We start from the raw sequence: 22,980 nt of genomic DNA on the forward strand, positions 1-22,980 counted from the left end.
AAAGGTGTGTTTCTTTGACGCATGTGACTGCCCTGGGTCATTCAGGTGTGAATTCCAGCCAAGTCAGACAGTTTGGGGCTTGTTCCAGTTGCCTTCAAATACAATGAGTTAATATTGATGTTAACTTATACAAATGGATTTCAGAAAATTAATGTGTGACCTTTATGTAAACAACCACTGAACATGCTGTGTGTTTTAGCGTGAATATTTAGCCAGTTGAGGGCAAAATAAGGTTTCAGATCAAGCGAACAAGGCAGATTGTCAACATTTTCTGTAAGAAGCACTCGGTTTTAACTTGCAAATCATAAAACGGTCATTGTTCTTTGTTAATGTTAAATTTTGGTCAGATTTATGTTTGCTTGCTGGAATTTCTGTAGAGATCTGATTAGATTTAAATAAACATACCCATATACCTAACATCCATCCATCCATCCATCCATACATTTATAATCTTCCCCAATCTTTTCTGCTCACCCTGTTCGGATTTCTGGTATGTAAAAGGTGGAAACGCAAGAGTGCAATTATGGTATAAATAAATGGATATCATCCTGACTGCTCTGTAGTAATTTGAACACCTTGAGGCCTTGTTAGAAATGATGGAAACATTGCACTGTTTTTACTTCTTTTTTTTTTTTTAAATCTAAGATGTAAATAATTTCCCCTTGACTGAACATGGTAGTGGGCGGCACGGTGGTGTAGTGGTTAGCGCTGTTGCCTCACAGCAAGAAGGTCCTGGGTTCGAGCCCCGGGGCCGGCGAGGGCCTTTCTGTGCGGAGTTTGCATGTTCTCCCCGTGTCCGCGTGGGTTTCCTCCGGGTGCTCCGGTTTCCCCCACAGTCCAAAGACATGCAGGTTAGGTTAACTGGTAACTCTAAATTGACCGTAGGTGTGAATGGTTGTCTGTGTCTATGTGTCAGCCCTGTGATGACCTGGCGACTTGTCCAGGGTGTACCCCGCCTTTCGCCCGTAGTCAGCTGGGATAGGCTCCAGCTTGCCTGCGACCCTGTAGAAGGATAAAGCGGCTAGAGATAATGAGATGAGATGAGATGAACATGGTAGTGGGGTGGGATAGTGCTGTAGTGGTTAGCGCTGTCGCCTCACAGCAAGAAGGTCTGGGTTCGAGCCCAGTGGCTGATGGGGGGGGCCTTTCTGTGTGGAGTTTGCATGTTCTCCCTGTGTCCGCGTGGGTTTCCTCCGGGTGCTCCAGTTTCCCCCACAGTCCAAAGACATGCGGTTATAATTAGTGGCTCTAAATTGACTGTAGGTGTGAATGGTTGGTTGTCTCTGTGTGTCAACCCTGCGATGATCTGGCAACTTGTCCAGGGTGTACCCCGCCTCTCACCTATAGTCAGCTGGGATAGGCTCCAGCTTTCCCACGACCCTGCACAGGTTAAGCGGTTATGAATAATGGATGGATGGATGGATGAACATGTTAGTTCTGGAAACAGAAAGATGATTCATTTGTATCTTTTTATTACTAATTTTTTATGGTATTTTTTTCAGGCATCAAATAAATGCTTTTGGGCAAAGATACACAACCGGTAGTCTATAGAAGACGGTCCTCATAAACATTGCTGTCATGTGTTTAGTGTATTTGCCATGTATAAGAGTCTTTGATTGATTGCAGTGACAAATCGGCAGTTTTGTTCCTGCTTGAGGCTTTATTTTACTTTTTGATGGTAAAGTTGCCAGATCAGTTCACTCAGAAGCATGAACTGTGTGTGAACTGTGTGTGTGTGTGTTATCAGATTGCAGTTGAATAGACATTGTGCATCATTTGCTCCGTGTACAGGGACAAACATCCATCACATCACAGTGATTTACATAGGGACTACTTTGCTCAGTCATCATGTTTAGTTAAACAGATGTGTCCCAGTTTGTCCATTCTCTGCCATGCGGTTGATTCCTCATTGGTTTGGTTTGGTTTGTTTCATGTTTTTGTTCCCCCTCCCAGTGCTTTTATGTCTTGTTTCTCATCAGTGTACGATCTGTCTTGAATTAGATGATAATTTCATCACTTGCATTAGGAACATGAAGTTTTATTTTTATTTGTCTGGATAGATTGACACAAAACATTTGTCATTGATTCATTGAGGAGTTGTGCACATCATAGAGAATGAATTGTATGAACAATCAGATACCAGATAATTGGGTACTTCATTTAAACATGTCACAAACAATGTAGAAAATGGTCATAAATAGGTAATTGATAAGATGGCATGTCAAATTCCAACATGCAGCAATAAAATACTATTTATATACAGGAAAAATGGGAGACATCAGAAAAGTGATCTGTTTTCTCAGTAAGACAACAAGACTATATCTTCTCTCTTTGAATAAAAAAACTCAATCAAGATGCGTCTTTTTTTTTTTTAAAACCCCTTAATGCTACAACTTTTGTTATTCATTTTAATTCCTGTTATTTAGTAGCAACAATAAAAGTATCTGTTACAGGAACATGGAGTGTAAGTCTGCACCCATCCACAGCTCCTTGGAGTTGAAGGGAGGGGTTAAAATACTGTTTTTCTCTTCAACATTCACCATTGTCTTTACTGCAATTCCAGAAATGTTTTTTCAGTGTAAATATGACCGTTTTGTTTGATATCGAAGCACATGTGCAGGTCTACACATCTTCTTTTGTTGCCGGTTTATAGATAACGTTTTGTCTGGAGTTGGCGTTAAATCTGTAGGGAAAAGAAAGGGTTATTTTTTAACAAGGTTGAGTTGTGATCTGTTTTTTTTCTTTCCAGTGTCAAATCTGTGTATTGGAGCATTAGATCATTTCTATCATGAAATTACTAAAGTAAGTCGAGTTCAAATGGTGAGAGAAAATGAGAAATGAAGGTCAGCCAGGTTTCTCAGCACTTAAATATGTGTTACTCACTTGGAGTGCTTTTGCCGCTGTTGATAAGCGTACATGATGAAAAAGAGCAAAGTCATAGCAAACAACGCTCCAAAGGCAATGGCCAAGATATCACCTGCAGGCCAGAAAGCATTTGTTTAGAAACAGGGTCTTGATGATTATACAGAAATACAAAAAAGGATTTGATTATGATTTTAAGACGTTGATTATTGGAGTCATGACCTACCTCTCGACAGTCCGTCTATAAAGAAAAAAACACAAAACGTTACAATTTTATAAACTATAAAATATCATGTGTCAGCTCATTTTTGGAAAATTCAGGCAGCTCTCAGAAAATGTCATACACGTTACGGTCCAACATGACAGCCTGAGAAGTGGTTTTGTCTCAAGCAGAGGTGGACAGTAACGAAGTGCATTTACTTGAGTATTATTTTATTTAATCTTTTTTGGAAACTTTTTTTATGACTTTAACTTCACTGCATTTGAAAGACAAATATTGTACTTTTCACTCCACTACATTTCTATCAAGGTCCTCATTACTTGTTACTACTGTATGAAGCAGCTTTAAAAATGGATGTTTTTTCTTTTATAAAACGTGATTTTCCTCACAGGTGACACTGAGACAGCTGATCAGTAATCACTAGGGTCCCGTCACGTCCATAGACTGTATAAAATCAAGTTCACTGACTTCTCAGCAGCATTATTTGAACACGATCAGTTGATGGCTGAATGGAAGAAGGCGATTCTTCTGTGGAACGCACGCACTCATGGCCCGTGAACCCATGTTTCAGTTCTCTGAAAGGGTTAAAGATTAGTTTTGTTTTAAACGTTTGCTTTGTTTGCCTAAAACTGAGCACGTTACGGCCTACAGAAACTCGCCGTCCAACCTGCGGAAGCATATTGAGGTATATAAACGTTTTATTCCAAGAGAAAGCTTGCAGTGAAGTTGTCTGTGCTTTTAGAGCTAGTGATAACGTTGCAAACGTAGCTATGCAGTCTGGTTAGTCAAATGACTTTCCATGGATTTTCCCACCAAGTTGCTGTAGCCTTGTCCACAGCTAACGTTAACACAGCTAACTTGGACACTGTTAGCATGTAAAAACGGAGTTACGCTAACATGAATAACGTTAACTTATCTGAAGTCCTTTCAGGTATATGTTTTAGCATAAGTTGCCAAATAAACAAAATGTAGAAATCTATGTTAAAAGATGTTTATTCTACACGTTCTACAAGCTAGTCAGTAAATCCAGTTGGTTGCTTCAGAGGCATTAGGTATCGTAAGCGTTTTGGCAATAATACAACACGTTGACAGGAAATGTACTTTTTTAATTTTAGTATTTTTAAAATCAAGCACTTCAGTACTTCTGAGTAAAAATTTGACTGTACAGCTTTCACTTGTATCGGAGTAACATTTGACCAGTGGGATCTGTACTTTGACTTAAGTAATGAAGTTGGGTACTTTGTCCACCTCCTGGTCTCGAGTGTCCGTCCACAGGAATGAAAACAAATGTTCACTGACAGTGTTATGAATTACGCGTCTTAACTCTGCTCAACACGTAATCCGTTTCAATCCCCTCAGCTGAACATTCGCAATGGAGTACATCTACTGGTGTAAGCGACATACTTTCAGTTCAGCACGTACTCACAGAACTTGGCATCAACTCCGCAATGGATAAGCAGTATAGAAAATGAATGGATGAATATCATGGCACATTATGAAACAAATAACAATCATTGCAAAAAAAAAAATTCAGAGAATGAGAGGGCAAAGAAACTGATGCAGCGAGAAGCTTTCTGACAGAAGGAACTTTTTATCAGAGCTAAAAAGTGAGATACTTCCAACCACTAAACCTGGAAAACCTTCCAAGAATTCTTAAAAGAATCCTTCAATAAAGTGGTCAGTGTCATTTAGCCTGAAAATAAGAACAGGTTTATGAATATCATATTGTGTGTCGTGCCTTCTGCTGTCACATGATATACCTGCTAAAGTCTCATCTCATTATCTCTAGCCGCTTTATCCTGTTCTACAGGGTCGCAGGCAAGCTGGAGCCTATCCCAGCTGACTACGGGCGAAAGGCGGGGTACACCCTGGACAAGTCGCCAGGTCATCACAGGGATGACATATAGACACAGACAACCATTCACACTCACATTCACACCTACGGTCAATTTAGAGTCACCAGTTAAACTAACCTGCATGTCTTTGGACTGTGGGGGAAACTGGAGCACCCAGAGGAAACCCACGCGGACACGGGGAGAACATGCAAACTCCGCACAGAAAGGCCGTCGCCGGCCACGGGGCTCGAACCCGGACCTTCTTGCTGTGAGGCGACAGCGCTAACCACTACACCACCATGCCGCCCCCTGCTAAAGTCACGCCGCTAAAATTAAATCCATTATAGTGAAGATTTAAAATGATATTTTCCTGACTGGCCTTCAGCTATTTTGAAGTAGTGGCTCACCTTGAAAAAAGTTTTGACACCCTTGCGCTAGATGAAGAGGTAGCACCATTGCATCAGGTTTGTCGTGCATCACTGGGTAGTACCCAGTGCTAATGGGGAGTGTGTTCAGAAGTTATTACACCCAATTCCTTTTCTTCACTGTGTGTATATATACTGTATTTTGTGATGACACAGAGGTCAGGGTTTCCCAGTTCCAGTCCTGAACTCCTGAAGTACTCTGAACCATGCCCATTGAGGACACTAAGGTCATATCCTCTGGTATTTTGTTTTTTCTTCAGGTTTTGTTTCATCTCATCTCATCTCATTATCTCTAGCCGCTTTATCCTGTTCTACAGGGTCGCAGGCGAGCTGGAGCCTATCCCAGCTGACTACGGGCGAGAGGCGGGGTACACCCTGGACAAGTCACCAGGTCATCACAGGGCTGACACATAGACACAGACAACCATTCACACTCACGGTCAATTTAGAGTCACCAGTTAACCTAACCTGCATGTCTTTGGACTGTGGGGGAAACCGGAGCACCCGGAGGAAACCCACGCGGACACGGGGAGAACATGCAAACTCCACACAGAAAGGCCCTCGCCGGCCACAGGGCTCGAACCCGGACCTTCTTGCTGTGAGGCGACAGCACTAACCACTACACCACCGTGCCGCCCGGTTTCGTTTCATATTAAATGAAAGTAGAGCTGACGAGACAGTTATTCCTGCATTAATCCAGTGTCACATGACATGTAGTTGCTGATGCATCTGACTTCTCAAAACAAGAGCATAGTCATGTTAGTTGGAAATCGCAGAGGTGGAGTGTGTTCCGTTTACAGAACGGACGCCTAAACTAATGCGCGAACGCAACATTGAGTCTCACACAGCTCACACAAACTTCAATACCCACAAATCTGTTGTCCAGAATAGGCTAATAAAATGTAAATAGTATAGGTACCAATAATTTAGTTATAGCCATGGGAAGTCATGGCCTAATGGTTAGAGAAGGAGCTTTGGGACCAAAAGGTTGCAAGTTCAATTCCCTGGACCAGTAGGAATGGCTGACATGCCCTTGAGCAGGACACCTAACCCCCAAATGCTCCCCAGGCTGTTCTGGGGATGTTGTACGTTGCTTTATATAAGAGCGTCTGCTAAATGCCATTAATGTAATGTATAGCCAAGTAATATAGGTTACAGTTCACATCCTCCCCAGTTATGTACTTCTTTGTCATATAGCAACAAGCAACACACACACGGCTCACGTTTTATTAATTTTATTGAAAATAAATGCACTGTTAAACAAACTTATTTGTCAAGTGAGTTATCTTAATGGTGTATGCTGTGTTCACTGGCGCATGCTGTGTTCAGTACTGAGAGTTCACTGATGCAATGGGGTTTTTCTGTTTAAACCTGTAGGGTTGGTTTGCTGGCAGGAACCTTGCTGTCTAACAGGTCACCACTAAGTACTTTCTGTAGGTGGATGATGGATGATGATGTTTTCTTCACAGCTCAAACAAAGATTGAGAAATTTGTGGAAATTATGAAGTCTATTCCTGAGCTAGATGTGTGTGTTGGGTCGGCCATTTTTGACCTCGTGATTTGAAAAATCCTCGCTACGGCTTTGCTTTGAACATTAGTGTGTTTCTTCACCTTTATCAAATCTGTGACATTGAGATAGTGTGCTTAGATTAGAGAAAATGTATGTGCAGTGTGCGTAATTGAATATTGCGTAAATTCTCATGGACCAACATTGGCCAATGTTGGATTGTTTTCAGTTGCATATTGTACATTACATTACAGGCATTTAGCAGATGCTCTTACCCAGAGTGACATACAAGAAGTACAAAAGTCAGGTACAAGAAATGCTGATCTTCTAGACAAGAAAGTTCTAGTGCCAAATGAACAAGTGACAGAATAACACCGAGTGTAATATTCTGCTGAAGTACCAACAATCAGTCAAGAAAAACAAGCCAACCACAGAAACGTATACAGAACAATCCAAAGAGAAAAGACCACACTGTCTACTAAGAGCATTACAGTATAATAACAATACAACTAAGAAACTTACCCTGTGAGCTCGTTTTTGAGGAAGTTGTCCCAGACGACACAGCTACTTTGGGACATATAAAAAGACATTGTTGATGTTTGCATGAATGCATATGCTTCAAATGTCATCCCCCCCCCCAAAAAAAAAGTCATTAAACAGCTTGAGAAGGTGTGTGTATGGTTACAGATAATAGAATGATTTGCCCCTACATAATATGTTATTTCCTATTTTCAAACCAGCCAGTGATTATAATGACGCACTCACCATGTGCAGTATGCAAAATAGGGAAAGAGGCCAAGATTCGTCTTCCATTAATGTTTTGTGGAGCTCTGAAGTTTTCATTTAAGCTCTGGTTCTGTCCTGCTTTCAGTGTCCTCTCCAGAGCAGCAAGCTGTTTAAAAAAAAAAAAAAAAAAAAGAGCATACAGTTGTGGTCAGAAGTTGACATACAGGGACATGAATGTCATCATGGATATAAATGTCATGGCAATATTGGGCTTTCTGTGATTTTTTTTTTTTAGACCTGTTCTGTTTCTGCGGCAAAATGATTGTATAACATGCATCTTTAATAGAAAAAAAATTGGTGCACAAGTTTTAATTTCAAAATCAATACTCGGTCAAAATTATCCATACAGCACAACTAATATTTAGTTAAATGTCCCTTAGCAAGTTTCACCTTGACCAGACGCTTTTGGTAGCCGTCCACAAACTTCTGGCAGAATGCTGGTTGGATATTTGACCACTCTTCTCAGCAGAATTGGTAGAGTTCAATTAAATTTGGATTTCCTGGCATGCACCTGACATTTAATCATAGATCCACATATTTTTGATAGGGTTGAGATCAGGACTTGGTTTAAGCTTAATGTTTAATGTGTAATGTGTAATGCTTGCTTTATCCTTTCCACAACCGCCCTTGATGTCTGATTGGGGCCATTGTCCTGTTGGAACACCCAATTGTGTCCAAGTTTAAGTTGGAGGTTATGCTGAAGAATTCTGAGGTAGTCCTCCTCCTTCATTATTTCATCCACTTTGTGCAATGCGCCAGTTTCACTGGCAGGAAAACAACCCCAGAGCCTGTTGCTACCACCACCATGCTTAACAATGGGTATGGTGTTCCTCGTTGTGGCCAAACAACTCAATCTTTGTCTCATCTGACCATAAAACTTTTCTCCAGAAGGCCTTTTCTTTGTCCATTCTTTGTCCAAGCCGCAAACTTCAGTCGAGTTTGAAGGTATCAATTTTGGAGCAGGGGCTTCTTTCTTGGACAGCAGCCTCTCAGTCCATAGCAATGTAAAATTCACTTGACAATAGGCAGTGTTCTGGCAGCTTTCATTTTATGGCAGGCCTGTTTCTTGGTGGTTCTTGGATTGTTCCTTACCAATTTCCTCTCAGCTGAGGGTGACAGTTTGGGTCTTCTTCCAGCAAAGTGGCTTGGCAAAGTGGTTACATCTCCCAGTAACTTGTACTTGTGTACAGTTGTTTGAACTGATGACCTTGGAATTTGCAGATGTTTAGAAATGGCTCCAAGAGACATTCCTGAGTTGTGTAAATCTATAAACCACTTTCTTAGATCTGCACTGAGCTCTTTGGACTTTCCCATTGTATGGTGTGTTGGTCAATCCAATGAGTGCTGTCAAACAAACCATTTTTTTGTTGGCACAGTGAAACTACCAGCTGTAGTCGGTCATGATCACCAACAAGAAGTTATGAGTCCTTGGCCTTGGCAAGTTGAAAGAACTTTTGGAACTTTCAACACCATGGAAGTAATAATTTAAATGATATTTTGACCCGATGTCAATTTCAGAAGATCCAAAATAAATTAAAAATTGTGTGCCAAATTCTTGGATTTTTTTTTATTAAAAGACGTATGTTGTGCAATCATTCTTCCCCTAGAAAAAGAACAGTTCAAAGAAACCATTGACAGCCCAATGTTACCATGATATTCTTGTACATGAGTGTATGTAAATTTCTGACCACAAACGCATATCGCACTTTCATGATCAGACTAGTTATTACAACACCATCCAAGAAACAATGTTTAAATGCATGTGAGATAAAACTGTAAGGTCATATAGTGTTTATTTTAGATCATTAATAATTAGTGTTAATAGGAAGCGCACAGACCAACTCTCATTATTTTTTGATGCCTGTTTCCTGATCTCTTTCCTGGCATCTTCCCTTATGCCAGAGTTTCTGACCCCTGGTCCTGGAGTACCCAATAGTGTTGTTCAGAAAAAACTAAAAAGTGCAGGACAGGGGGTACTCCAAGACATTCATGACCCTGAATGTACAGTGGATATAAAAAGTATACACGCCCTGTTAAAATGATATATATTTTTTTTTACATCAGAAAAACCTGAGTCCACGATAAATAATTTCAAACCTTTTCCCACCTTTAATGTGACCTATAACCTGTACAATTTAATTGAAAACCAAACAAATCTCTTGGGGGGACATAAAAATTAAAAAACGTACAATAAGCTGGTTGCATAGGTGTGCACACCCTTAAACTAATACTTTGTTGAAGCACCTTTTGATTTAATTACAGCATTCAGTCTTTCTGGGTTCACACCGGCCATCAACTAAAATGACTCTGATTAACCCCAAATAAAGTTCAGACGTTTACTCAGTTGCATCCTCCAGCAAAAGCCAGGGTTCGCAGAGAGCTTACAAAGCATCAAAAGGATCTCATTGTTGAAAGGTATCAGCCAGGAGAAGGGTACAAAAAAATTTCCACGGCATTAAGCCCCGTCTACACGAGCATACATTTGTCCAAAACATTATCATACAAATGTATAATGATGTTCAAGTTTGTATGATCATGTTGTGGATTTCTCTCCACACGATCATACATTTTGTATGTCACATGACAGGCAGTGTAGATCACATGACCCGAATTAACAATCTGATTGGTGGATGACCCAAAATGTTGTAAGATGTTGTGAACATTTGTTGGAAAGTAGAAACACGATTCTAAAAATTTGAACAACATCATACAACGTCATACAAGTATGACGTTGTTCAAGTTTGTTGGAAAAACCGTCCACACGATTATACATTTGTCCATGAACATCATCATACATTTGTATGACGATGTCCATGGACAAATGTATGATCGTGTAGACGGGGCTTTAGATATACCATGGAGCACAGTGAAGACAGTCATCAAGAAGTATGGGACAACAGTGACATTACTGAGAACTGGACATCTCTCCAAAATTGATGAAAAGACAAGACGAAAACTGGTCAGGGAGGCTGCTAAGAGGCCTACAGCAACACTGAAGGAGCTGCAGGAATTTCTGGCAAGTACTGGTTGTGTACTACATGTGACAACAATCTCCCTTATTCTCCATATGTCTGGACTATGAGGTAGGGTCAAAGCAAAACATCCAGGCCCGGCTAAATTTTGCAAAAAAAAACCCATCAACTCTTCCAAAAGCATGTGGGAAAATATGTTATGGTCTGATGAAACCAAGGTTGAACTTTTTGGCCACAATTTGAAAAGGTAAGTTTAGCACAAAAACAACACTGCGCATCACCAAAAGAACATCATACCCACGGTGAAGCATGGTGGTGGCAGCATCATGTTTTGGGGTTGTTTTTCTTCAGCTGGAACAGGGGCTTTAGTCAAGGTGGAGAGAATTATGAACAGTTCTAAATACCAGTCAATTTTGGCCCAAAACCTTCAGGTGTCCGTTAGAAAGCTGAAGATGAAGAGGAATTTCATCTTTCAGCACGACAATGACTCCAAAAAAGTTTTGGAATGGCCCAGCCAGAGCCCAGACCTAAATCCACTTGAAAATCTGTAGGGTGACCTGAAGAGGGCTGTGCACAAGAGATGCCCTCGCAATCTGACAGATTTGGAGCGTTTTTGCAAGGAAGAGTGGGCAAATATTGCAAAGATTAGATGTGGCAGGCTGATCGACTCCAACTCAAAAAGACTGAATGCTGTAATTAAATCAAAAGGTGCTTCAACAAAGTATTAGTTTAAGGGTGTGCACACTTATACAACCAGCTTATTGTACGTTTTTTTATTCCCCCCAACAGATTTGTTTGTTTTTTAATTGAATTGTACAAGTTATAGGTCACATTTAAGGTGGGAAAAGTTTTGAAATTATTTATCATGGTCTCTCTTTTTTTTAACATCAGAAAAACCTATAATTTTAACAGGGTGTGTACACTTTTTATATCCACTGTAAACTCCTGACCACAACTGTATGTAACCCTATACTATTTTTAGCAATTATAACAAAAACTATTTATGTGGTGTTCATCAGGCACCACATAACTCTTGACACACTGTACTATAAACAAAAACAGAGCCTGATACTGTAATTGTGTACAGTGTATACCAGTTGTTACACATGACACACACACTTGAGATCCTCAGGGGGAAAAGGTGACAGAACTGACCTGTTTCCTTGAGACTGTGATTGTGTCATTGAACACAGTCCAGTTCACGGACTGGTAACATGGCGGAGTTGTTAGAGACCCAGTGTATCTGTAAAACTTCTCCAGACTGTTTGGCAGAAGGTAACGGATGTTAAAACTGGGGATCTTGGTGTCCGACTCTGTAAAAACCGCAAGACGTTACGTCAGATGTACCCTGATATTCAAACCAATATAAATATCAGAATGATGGATTTTAAAATCTTTTAATATTGGAACATATGCAGGTGGGAATTTAAAAATATTTACCTTCAGAGCTAACATCTTTAATTACAGACAGGATTTTGTCATAGTTTTCATTCTCATGAAGACCAATCTGTAATGGAAATAATTCACAATAATTTAATTTGGTATTAATGCACCTGATTTTAAACCAATAAAATCATTCCACTGATGCCATTTGTTCTGTCTATAGAATGCCCTCATCTTTGTCTCTTATGTTGCTCACCAACCGAAGGTTACTATTAACAGATTACATTCCATGGCTGTAGATTTTTTTTTTTTTAATCGCATATACTCAAGGGTATGCATTACAATGATTTTTATCACAAGTAAAGGGGTTTTAAACATTCTGCTTCATGTCATGACTAACACCCTTACCTGTGATACAATCACCATAACATGCACCCTCTCATGACTGATTGCATTTATATTAGTGCTATCAAGCGATCAAAATATTTAATCGCGATTAATGTCGCGACAGTCATAGTTAACTTGCGATTAATCGCAATTTAATCGCACATTTTTGTTACATGGAAAACCATCGTAATTCTCTTATCAGCATAAAAAAGTGAATGGGCTTGCTTTGTACCAATGTTTTTTTTATTGCAAAGCATAACACGTCTTGACACAGCCACTGCAAAGTAAAACCTAAGCCGAGCACTGGGACTAGCAAAAGAACCATGAGTGAAGTGATCTACTGCTTGAGTTAGTCTACAACACTAATCAGAGAGACAGGTTACACAGTGACGGTAGGCTTGACATGCTTGATTATAATATAAAGTACACTATTATATTAACTTTAAGTTGTTCGTTGATAAATATTGCATTGAATCTGATCTTTACTGTTTCAGCTCACTTAACACATTTTGTACTTTTACACTTTCTGCCTGTTGATGCGTCGCGCTGTCCAATCAGAGGCGGCCAAATTTGCATATTACAGGAAGGATTTCTGGGATATCATTGAGTTTACAGTTCAGAGGGATCTGGCTTCTTTAGACACTGTCTTCTTAAAACTGAATAAATATTTAAAAAGAGCCAAATGAGCCAGTCTTTTGAAGGGCTCTTTTCAAAGAACGGATCACAAAGATGCGGATCCCATCAAAGAGCCATAAATCCCATCTCTACTAGCGCGCCCTGCCCGCGCTGGTTCTTTGGGGGGAGGGCAGAGGACTCTGGCTGTGTGGGGGCGTGGCATTACAGTCTAGCTGCTATCGTTTTTCTAAGCAAAGTCTCTGTTCCAAGTTCCTGGCAGTTTCAAAAGCTTATGAAAAACCTACATCATGTCACAGAGCGTTAATCTCGCGATAAAAAAATTATCGCCGTTAAAATTGAGTCAAGTTAACGCGTTAATAACGCGACATTTTTGACAGCACTAATTTATATAAATATTTTTTCGAATTAGTCTACAATATTAAGTAAGTTACCACAGGAGGCTTCATTTTCAGAAGGGATTCCAAGATGAGCCCATTTAGGAGGCCAATAATAATTGAGGAGCTCATCATATTAGCAAGAGCGTATTTTGAAATAGACTCTACAAAGGAAAAGGTCAAATCTAGCAGCTTTACAGTTTTTTGTTTGTTGTTTTGTTTTTTAAACTTGTTCTTCCATTATGTGGTAGTGCAGTGGCATTTGGCTACTGATTGGAATGTCAGAAGGTCATGAGTTCAATTCCTAGGACCACCAAACTGCAACTTTTGGGTCCTTGAGCAAAACCCTTAACCCCTAACTGCTCACTTGTATCTTGTCTCTATTATAAGTTGGTTTGAATAGAAGCGTTGGTTAAATTGGGTAAATGCTAAAGGTTCTGTGTACTGACTCTTTAGCATTTTTTTCTAACACAGTGTTCCAAGTAGCACCTTTTGAGGAAGCATATCCAAAGAACCCTTTTTTTTTTTCCTCAGAGTGTATGAATGAAGAACGATTTCTTTTTAGACATTTTAGTCTTACCCCAATGAAGGCTCCTAACACAGCGAGTCCATCTGGTTTGTTTTCAGCCTCTTTCAAGCTGCCATATTTTGAATTATAATGAACCACGTGGAGCTTGAAAGGAGAGAAAAATAAGAAAATCATGATAGTTATGTTGCTGTGCTGTATTGCACTGTATTGTATGTGTAACTCAGTGCGTCCTCAATGTCAATACACTGACTGTAAATGCTGCTTAATTGAGTATAAACAGCCATTGTGCTGCTTTTTTTCCTTAAAGGTCATAGGCAATGGTCGGAGGTGAAACGTAGAATATCAACTTTATTGTCTAGAAGAACGACCCAAAAAGTGAATTCAATCTTCTTAGTGTCTAATTTGCACCCTAAAATTGAATAAAACAGTTAAAATATACCGGTTTGCCCAATTTCCAAAGGTTTGTTTACATCTCATTTATGCGCACTTTCACCGCCAGGGGACCGTCGTCGTGACGTCATTTAAGCCAAACAGACTGGGAGCAGCTCTGTGTTTACTTGCGAACTGAGCACACGTGTACGGACTCTGGTCGTGAGAGGTTGTGTAAAATGTCTGAAAGCGATAGCGATTTTGAAGTAGGAAGTCTCCAAATTGAATATCGAGAGGTGAAACCATATATGTATGAACCTATGAATCGGTGAATGTGGCTCACTGGTTTGACCGTGCAGCCTCGGAATCGGACAGCGACTCGGCCGACTCTGATCGCGGTGACCCCGGACCTCAACAAGACTCGCGCCCAAACGATTTATCCTGGTAGTTATGATAAATTCCTACTTTCGTCGTAATACTAAATAAGAGCCCTTTTGAAGAATAATTAAACTGCCCTCCCTAGTGGATATAGGGAATGGTTACTGGACAGTGTGCCGGTAGGCCACATTAGCCTGCCATCTGCGGCATTATACTATTTATAGCCGACTCTAAGCAAGGAAATATCCCTTTGTCTCATTTCCACAATGATTGTACAGGATCCCTCAGGATTCTTGACTTGTCAATTGCAAACAAAAGTAAAAAATGTTTACCTCCAATCTTCTTTTTGCTTGAGTGTTGCTGGTCCGTTTCTTTGACTGCTTGATTTTGTTTCACGCGCACAATCCACTCTCTCCGCCTCGTCTCCTCTTCCGGAAAAAAAAACAACCCTCTGGCTTCACGTGCACAATCCACTCGCTCCACCTCTTCTCCTTTTTTGGAAAAAGCCAACCCTCTTGCTCCACCTCTTCTCCTTTTTCGGAAAAAGCCAACCCACTCGCTCTGCCTCTTCTCCTTTTTCAGAAAAAGCCAATCCTCTTGTTCTGCCTCTTCTCCTCTTCTGGAAAAAGCCAATCCACTCTCTCCACCTCTTCTCCTCTCTCGGAAAAAGGTAAAAACTTCTTCCTGAACCGGTCCCATTGTTGCAGTTCACTGCACAACAATAAGGCATGTTTTTTTTTTTTTGAAATTCCCGAACGCACGTCTGCAATCAAGCCGAACGGCAATGAAAATACACGGAAGTGGACTCAACTCAAGCGGTTTGTTTGTCTTAAATGACGTCATGCGCCGAGTGGTCATGAAAATAGCCAAACAGAAATTTGCCACGATCCGCGCTAACTTATTTTAATTATTACTTATTAACAATACTTCTTGGGACCAGAAGAAAATTACAGAGGCTTTTTTTACATATAAAGTTTCAAATGTGCGTAAAATTAAAACCATTGCCTATGACCTCTAAAGAACCCTTAGTGTCTTGCAAAAGTATTCCTCCCCCTTGGTGTTTGTGCTGTTTTGTCGCATTACAAACTGGAATTAAAATGGATTGGGGGGGGGGGGGGGGGTTAGCACCATTTGATTTGCACAGCATGCCTACCACTTTAATGGTGAAAATTGTTTTATTGTGACACAAACAATAATTAAGATGAAAAAACAGAAATCTGGAGTGTGCATAGGTATTCACACACCCCAAAGTCAATACTTTGTAGAGCCCCCTTTTGCTGCAATTACAGCTGCGAGTCTCTTGGGGTATGTCTCTATTAGCTTAGCACATCTAGCCACTGGGATTTTTGCCCATTCCTCAAGGGAAAACTGCTCCAACTCCTTCAAGTTAGATGGGTTGCGTTGGTGTACAGCAATCTTCAAGTTATGCCACAGATTCTCAATTGGATTGATGTCTGGGCTTTGATTAGGTCATTCCAAGTCATTTAAATGTTTCCCTTTAAACCACTCCAGTGTAGCTTCAGCAGTATGTTTAGGGTCATTATCCTGCTGGAACATGAACCTTCGTCCCAGTCTCAAACCTCTGACTGACTCAAACAGGTTTTGCTCCAGAATTGCCCTGTATTTAGTGCCATCCATCTTTCCTTCAGTCCTGACCAGCTTTCCTGTCCCTGCAGATGAAAAATATCCACACAGCATGATGCTGCCACCACCATGCTTCACTGTAGGAATAGTGTTCTCAGGGTGTTGGGTTTGCGCCACACATGGCATTTCCCATGATGGCCAAAAAGATAAATTTTGGTCTCGTTTGACCAAAGAATCTTCTTCCATGTGTTTGGGGAGTCTGCTACATGCTGTTGAGCAAACTCAAAACGCGTTTTCTTAGCAATTACTTTTTTTTTTTTTGCCACTCATAAAGCCCCACTCTGTGGAGTGTACGGCTTAAAATGGTCCTATGGAGAGATACTCCCATCTCCGCTGTGGATTTTTTTGCAACTCCTTCAGTGTTATCTTTAGTGTCTTTGTTGCATCTCTGATTAATGCCCTCCTTGCCCGGTCTGAGAGTTTTGGTGGGCGGCCTTATCTTGTCAGGCTTGTAGTGGTGATACATTCTTTCCATTTTGCTATAATGGATTTAATGGTGCTTTACAAAGTTTGGGATATTTTTTTATAACCCAACCCTGAGCCATACTTCTCCACAACTTTGTCTCTGACCAGTTTGGAGTGCTCCCTGGTTTTCATGTTGCTTGCTTAGTAGTGTTGCAGAGTCGGGGTCCTTCCAGAACAGGTTGATTTAGACAGACATCATGTGACAGATCATGTGACACTTTGATCGCACACAGGTGGATCTTAATCAACTAATTATGAGACTTATGAAGTGAATTGGTTGGACCAACTCTTATTTAGGGGTTTCATACAAAAAGGGGTGAATACCTATGCACACTCCAGATTTCTGTTTTTTCATCTTAATTATTGTGTGATAATTAACAATTAATTAACAATTTGCCCCCTTAAAGTGGTAGGCATGTAGTGTAAATTAAATGGTGCTAGCCCTCCAAAAATCCATTTTAATTCCATCTTGTAATGCAACAAAACAGGACAAACACCAAGGAGGATGAATACTTTTGCAAGACACTGTAATTCGTAGAAATATGTTCTACGAGTGGTTATTATAAATAGTGCTGTTCAAACCTCAGCAGGGAAGTGAACATTATCAATGGTGTGCTCTGAACCAGGAACCTCCATGGTCCCCCAATGGAAATGCAGTTGGGCTGCCAAGTAGACCTGTTCAAATCCTTTTACTATGCGCATGGTGTTGGGCAACTGGAGCTGCACTAATGAACAAGACAAAAGCCACACACATTTCTCATTGATATGTACCACAGTAACACACAATTCTTTCAAGTTTGTAAGCTATGAGATAAGCAAACTTACAAGTGTGGCCATTGTTTGTTAGTGTCAGTTCAGGGTCACCACTTAAATCATAACCATCTAGTTTTATAGCAGGCAGCCTGGCATCATAGCTGGCGTCTCTAGTCACAATATCAATAGGAGACTGAGATTTTCCACTGCAGTCTGTGAAATCACTGTGCCATGATCTCTGATCTGTGTGAAAAAAATGGTGATCATTGCCCTTGTGGTGTCACTGAGTTAATTATAAAACTTTTTGGCATGAAAAGCTGAGTGCATTTGTGTCAGAAAGGTCATGGGATGTCTCAAAAATAACAGTGTTGAAGTTAAGTATTAAATTATTAATGCAAAACAAATTGCAAGTGTTAATACTTAATGCATAACTTAAGATGTGTTTAAGCTTCATAAGTTAAAGTTCAAAATCCGTCAGTCTTTATTAAACGGTCAAGATATAAACATTGCTCAAAATGTTGAACTTCCACATGCCTTCATTATACCCAATGCCAATATGTGGCATTGTGAAGCTGTATGCTTTTACACTCGCATCGTGTATAAAATCCTATATGGTCCTACAGTAAAAGTAAATTGCTTGCATGTGATCAATAGTCATAAACTGCTATCGCTACTATTCAATGGAAACTTGCTTTCAAGCCAGTCCTAACTCTGAACATTAACATTAGTTTGAATCACTAGTTATGAATATAAACATGGTTCCAGCAATCTCAGATATCCACCAGTGATGGTGAGAATCAACTTGATCCCTTTTTGTGCACATAACAAATAGACACTTCATGACCTTCCAAGAAAGTCATGAAGTGATGCATGATGCCATACTTGCCCTTTGCACTAGAAAGAGTAATGTTAACCTGGTAAAACCTGGAGGAAGTGTACCATGATGTACACAGCAAGTAGCAACAGTGCAGACTTGCTGGAGCTGTAATACACAATACACATGAGACACTCCTCATAGAGTGGTGCGTTACGATAAGGCCCTTCTGTAGGCCTGTGTTCTGTGTTCAGCCCTTCTGTAGGCCATAGTGATGTCCAGCACCCAGTGGGCCAGTCTCTGCTTAGATAAGAGAATCACTTGTATCTTTTCTAGGGTGACCAGACGTCCCGGTTTTACCGGGACAGTCCCGATTTGGGGTTATGTGTCCCGAGTCCCGACAAAAGTCTGTCGGGACACAGATATGTCCCGGTTTTCGCCACTCGTGACGTTTGCAACTGAGCAGCGTGGGAATCATTAGCGGAGAAATGTCTGCATTTACTATTTTGATGAATTGACAGGAATCGCAAACTTTCCTGGTTACTGCCCCCTGACCCTGTGGCATGGGTGTTTATTTAGCCACATTATTCCAGACAACAGAACGTGTTGCCATGCAACAATAAAATAAACATTAACTGGCGCGAATGTTCTTTGTCTAGCAGCTAGCAGCAGTAATGCCGCAGCAATTATGCCGAAAAGAAAATGTACCTTTTCCAAAGATTTACAGGGCACCTACCCCTTCCTCGGAGAGGTGCAGAACAATGCTTACGAAGCCTACTACACACACTGTAAGTGCTTTGTTCTTGTACTGAGTTGGGTAGCCTATGCTGCAAATGCTGTGCGCTCCTGTGGGGGCTTTCCTTGGGCTGTCGCCCCTCTCCTCCTTTACTGCTGAGAGAGGCCCTTCATACAGGGGCGCAGATACGTTTTTTGAACTGGGGGGGACAAAGCTGCAAACCAACCCCAACCCCGATATGCCTGTCAAACTTGTTGTGGGTAACCATAGCAACCAAGCTCGAGCTCGCAACCTGTGCAGTCTGCGCAGCTCAACCAACCGAATATCAGTCTTTGTTTTGTTTTATGTGAGTTGTTGCAACTATGTATGTACTGCTGTGCACCTCAATAAACCGAATGGTAATTAGTCTTTCGATTTTTCCGTGAGGTTTGCCTTATGCAAAGAAAGACAGCATAGACGTTTTTTCCTCCCTATAAGTGGGGGGGACCGAACGAGGTGAATTTAAATCTGGGTGGGACGAATCCCACCAGTCCCACCCTCTATCTGCGCCCGTGCCTTCATATAATCTTTTTTTATTTACCTTGTTATCCCGAGATGACATAATTAATTCAGGATCTCGAGAAAACAACACAACTAATTCAAGATCTCGAGAAAATAAAACCGTTATCCCGAGATAACGACATAATTAATTCAGGATCTCGAGAAAACAACACAACTAATTCGAGATCTCGAGAAAATAAAACCGTTATTTCATGATCTCAGCTGGATCACTGTATCTCCGTCGGTAGAGACGAAGCCGGGCCAGTCTTCTGCGGAGGTGCCGGACTAATTTTGAAATTATCCCTTATTAAAAGACTTAATGCAATCTCTCCCTGTGTCAACCCCTGATCAAAATATTGCCTTATAAGGTGATCGATTATTCCAGACATTCTAATGACCAAAGTTGCGTCTATACAGAATGAGAAATAGCCCCAAAGTCAGCATATCACAAGTCTCTTGGCGCACCTGAATGAACCATTTCTCAGTTGTTTACTCGAGATCATGAAATAATTGTTTTGTTTTCTCGAGATCATGAAATAATTGTTTTGTTTTGTCGAGATCTCGGAATAACGGTTTTGTTTTCTCGAGATCTTGAATTAGTTGTGTTGTTTTCTCGAGATCCTGAATTAATTATGTTGCTCGGGATAACAAGGTGAATTAAAAAAAGGATTATATCCTCTCTCGGCTTCCGTAGTATATATTCTCAAATCACTTGTCTCTTTTTTGTTTCTGTTTAACATACCATTCTGACAGTTTGGCCATATTGAACAGCTTGTTGCTTTATTCATTCAGTTGTGGGGAATGGTTAGTAAAGTTCTGACCTAGGCTATGTTGAGGTCACATATCTACTTTTTAAGTTCATGCTATAGTGCATACAATTTTAGAGATATAGCCTACATGTGCATATGCATTCTTCTTGGTGTTCTCACAAACAGGTGAAATAAATCAGTTTAAATTTGGCCTATGGACATAGCCTGGCCTATTCTCAGCCATTACAAAATCTGTTGTCTGACCATAATTTAACTGATCTGTATACCACTATGCTACTAGATAACAAAATGCCTGTTTGTTTTATTTCATGTGAGATGCTGATAAATGTGAGCTTCAACAAAATAAGAGCACCTCTCTGAGTATCATGTTTACGTAAAAAAAGGTGTGCGAGCACGCACAAAAGTGTCCCGGTTTCAGACTAGGGAAATCTGGTCACCCTAATCTTTTCTCAATGACAGATGAGCAGTTGGTCTGGGAATCAGACAGCAGGTGTTGGATCTATATAGTACTGTCGAGGATATACAGGGCACATGCTTTGCACACTTGCCTTGATGGAGTGCTGCAAGCTCAATCAACTGATTAATAAAATTGGGCAATATACCTTGGCTTCAGCTATAAGGCCACCACAGTCTTGGCAAGGTGAGTTTATTGGCAGTAATCATTGACAAAATTATGGTTTGCAGAGACACATTTTCCAGATCAGCATCTTGCAATAAGGAGCTGTTTCAAGGGACTCCAGCAAACAGGGGATATGCCACACCAGGTTCTTGGGGAATTAGAGTAGCACCTCTCAGTCCTTGCAGAAATCTATGCCGTGCAATAGAGATAACAGCTAGCAAACAGTGCTGTACGTAATGGCTAATAATGATAACAATGTTATCTAGGGAAACCAACTCAAAGCTAGCAGGTGCCAACAAGTTCTACAGGATTTCACTTAGAAAAAAATGCTTGTGATGTATAAAAAGTACAAGGACTACAGCAGAAGCAAGGAGGCTATTGTCAACTTTGGAGGACAAGCTGCTATGGCCCTGGTCATGCTATTGGTCCCAGTTACTGTATGTTGCATAAGAGGTAAAATTGAAACATCCTTGTATGTACACAGTATTATACTTTTTGATTTTCTAATACCCTGAAGTTAACAAATCACAGGGAGTGAGAGCTTAATGGGACTTAGTGCACATTATCAAGGCATCTGAATGAAGCAATAAGCAGGCTGTTCTGCTTCAGATAAGAAAGTGGTGTAAACTCAGTGTTTCTAAAATTCACTTTACCTAGGCTTGTCAATGCACCAAGCAAGGTAAACACACTTACTTTCTTTATGGCAAAACTTGAACATTTCAGCAGGATCGGAACACCGGTTACAGAGGCAATTGAAATTCCGTATGTGCCGTAAATGTTTACGGAAAATAGTCGAATAAACTTTGGCCAAATGGCACATCTTAAAATTCTCAGTGTTTTCAGAAGTCTGTCTATTACACCTATATACAGTTAGGTCCATATATATTTGGACACTGACACAAATTTTGTTTTTTTTACCTGTTTACTGAAACATATTCAGGTTATAGTTATATAATGGACATGGACATAAAGTCCAGACTTTCAGCTTTCATTTGAGGGTATCCACATTAAAATTGGATGAAGGGTTCAGGAGTTTCAGCTCCTTAACATGTGCCACCCTGTTTTTAAAGGGACCAAAAGTAATTGGACAATTGACTCAAAGGCTATTTCATGGGCAGGTGTGGGCAATTCCTTCGTTATATCATTCTCAATTAAGCAGATAAAAGGCCTGGAGTTGATTTGAGGTGTGGTGCTTGCATTTGGAAGATTTTGCTGTGAAGAAAACATGCGGTCAAAGGAGCTCTCCATGCAGGTGAAACGAGCCATCCTTAAGCTGCGAAAACAGAAAAAACCCATCCGAGAAATTGCTACAATATTGGGAGTGGCAAAATCTACAGTTTGGTACATCCTGAGAAAGAAAGAAAGCACTGGTGAACTCATCAATGCAAAAAGACCTGGACGCCCACAGAAGAAAACAGTGGTGGATGATCGCAGAATAATTTCCATGGTGAAGAGAAACCCCTTCACAACAGCCAACCAAGTGAACAACACTCTCCAGGAGGTAGGCGTATCAATATATCAATATCCAAATCTACCATAAAGAGAAGACTGCATGAAAGTAAATACAGAGGGTTCACTGCACAGTGCAAGCCACTCATAAGCCTCAAGAATAAAAAGGCTAGATTGGACTCTGCTAAAAAAAACCATCTAAAAAAGCCAGCACAGTTCTGGAAGAACATTCTTTGGACAGATGAAACCAAGATCAACCTCTACCAGAATGATGACAAGAAAAAAGTATGGCGAAGGTGTGGTACAGCTCATGATCCAATGCATACCACATCATCTGTAAAACACGGCGGAGGCAGTGTGATGGCTTGGGCATGCATGGCTGCCAGTGGCACTGGGTCACTAGTGTTTATTGATGATGTGACACAGGACAGAAGCAGCCGGATGAATTCTGAAGTATTCAGATATATACTGTGTGCTCAAATCCAGCCAAACTGATTGGTCGGCGTTTCATAATACAGATGGACAAT

General features: G+C 40.6%; 1 protein-coding gene across 2 annotated transcripts in view; it reads right to left on the bottom strand.

Moving 5' to 3' along the window:
* Positions 1-2,031: 2,031 nt before the first annotated feature.
* Positions 2,032-22,980, bottom strand: part of ca9 (carbonic anhydrase IX) — a 31,278-nt gene continuing 10,329 nt past the window's right edge. Inside the window, exons 3-12 of one of the 2 annotated variants that reach the window (XM_060908921.1) lie at positions 17,598-17,768; positions 17,355-17,497; positions 13,968-14,060; positions 12,048-12,114; positions 11,763-11,920; positions 7,615-7,741; positions 7,372-7,416; positions 3,089-3,103; positions 2,884-2,977; positions 2,032-2,683 (exon numbers count right to left, since the gene is read on the bottom strand). In XM_060908921.1, the coding sequence (XP_060764904.1) occupies positions 2,623-2,683; positions 2,884-2,977; positions 3,089-3,103; positions 7,372-7,416; positions 7,615-7,741; positions 11,763-11,920; positions 12,048-12,114; positions 13,968-14,060; positions 17,355-17,497; positions 17,598-17,768 (974 nt within the window). In that variant the 3' untranslated portion in view covers positions 2,032-2,622. The remainder of the gene's footprint in view (positions 2,684-2,883; positions 2,978-3,088; positions 3,104-7,371; positions 7,417-7,614; positions 7,742-11,762; positions 11,921-12,047; positions 12,115-13,967; positions 14,061-17,354; positions 17,498-17,597; positions 17,769-22,980) is intronic. The other variant, XM_060908922.1, reaches the window with a different exon arrangement.

The sequence above is a fragment of the Neoarius graeffei genome, chromosome 25 (assembly GCF_027579695.1).
Source record: "Neoarius graeffei isolate fNeoGra1 chromosome 25, fNeoGra1.pri, whole genome shotgun sequence".
Taxonomy (NCBI): domain Eukaryota; kingdom Metazoa; phylum Chordata; class Actinopteri; order Siluriformes; family Ariidae; genus Neoarius; species Neoarius graeffei.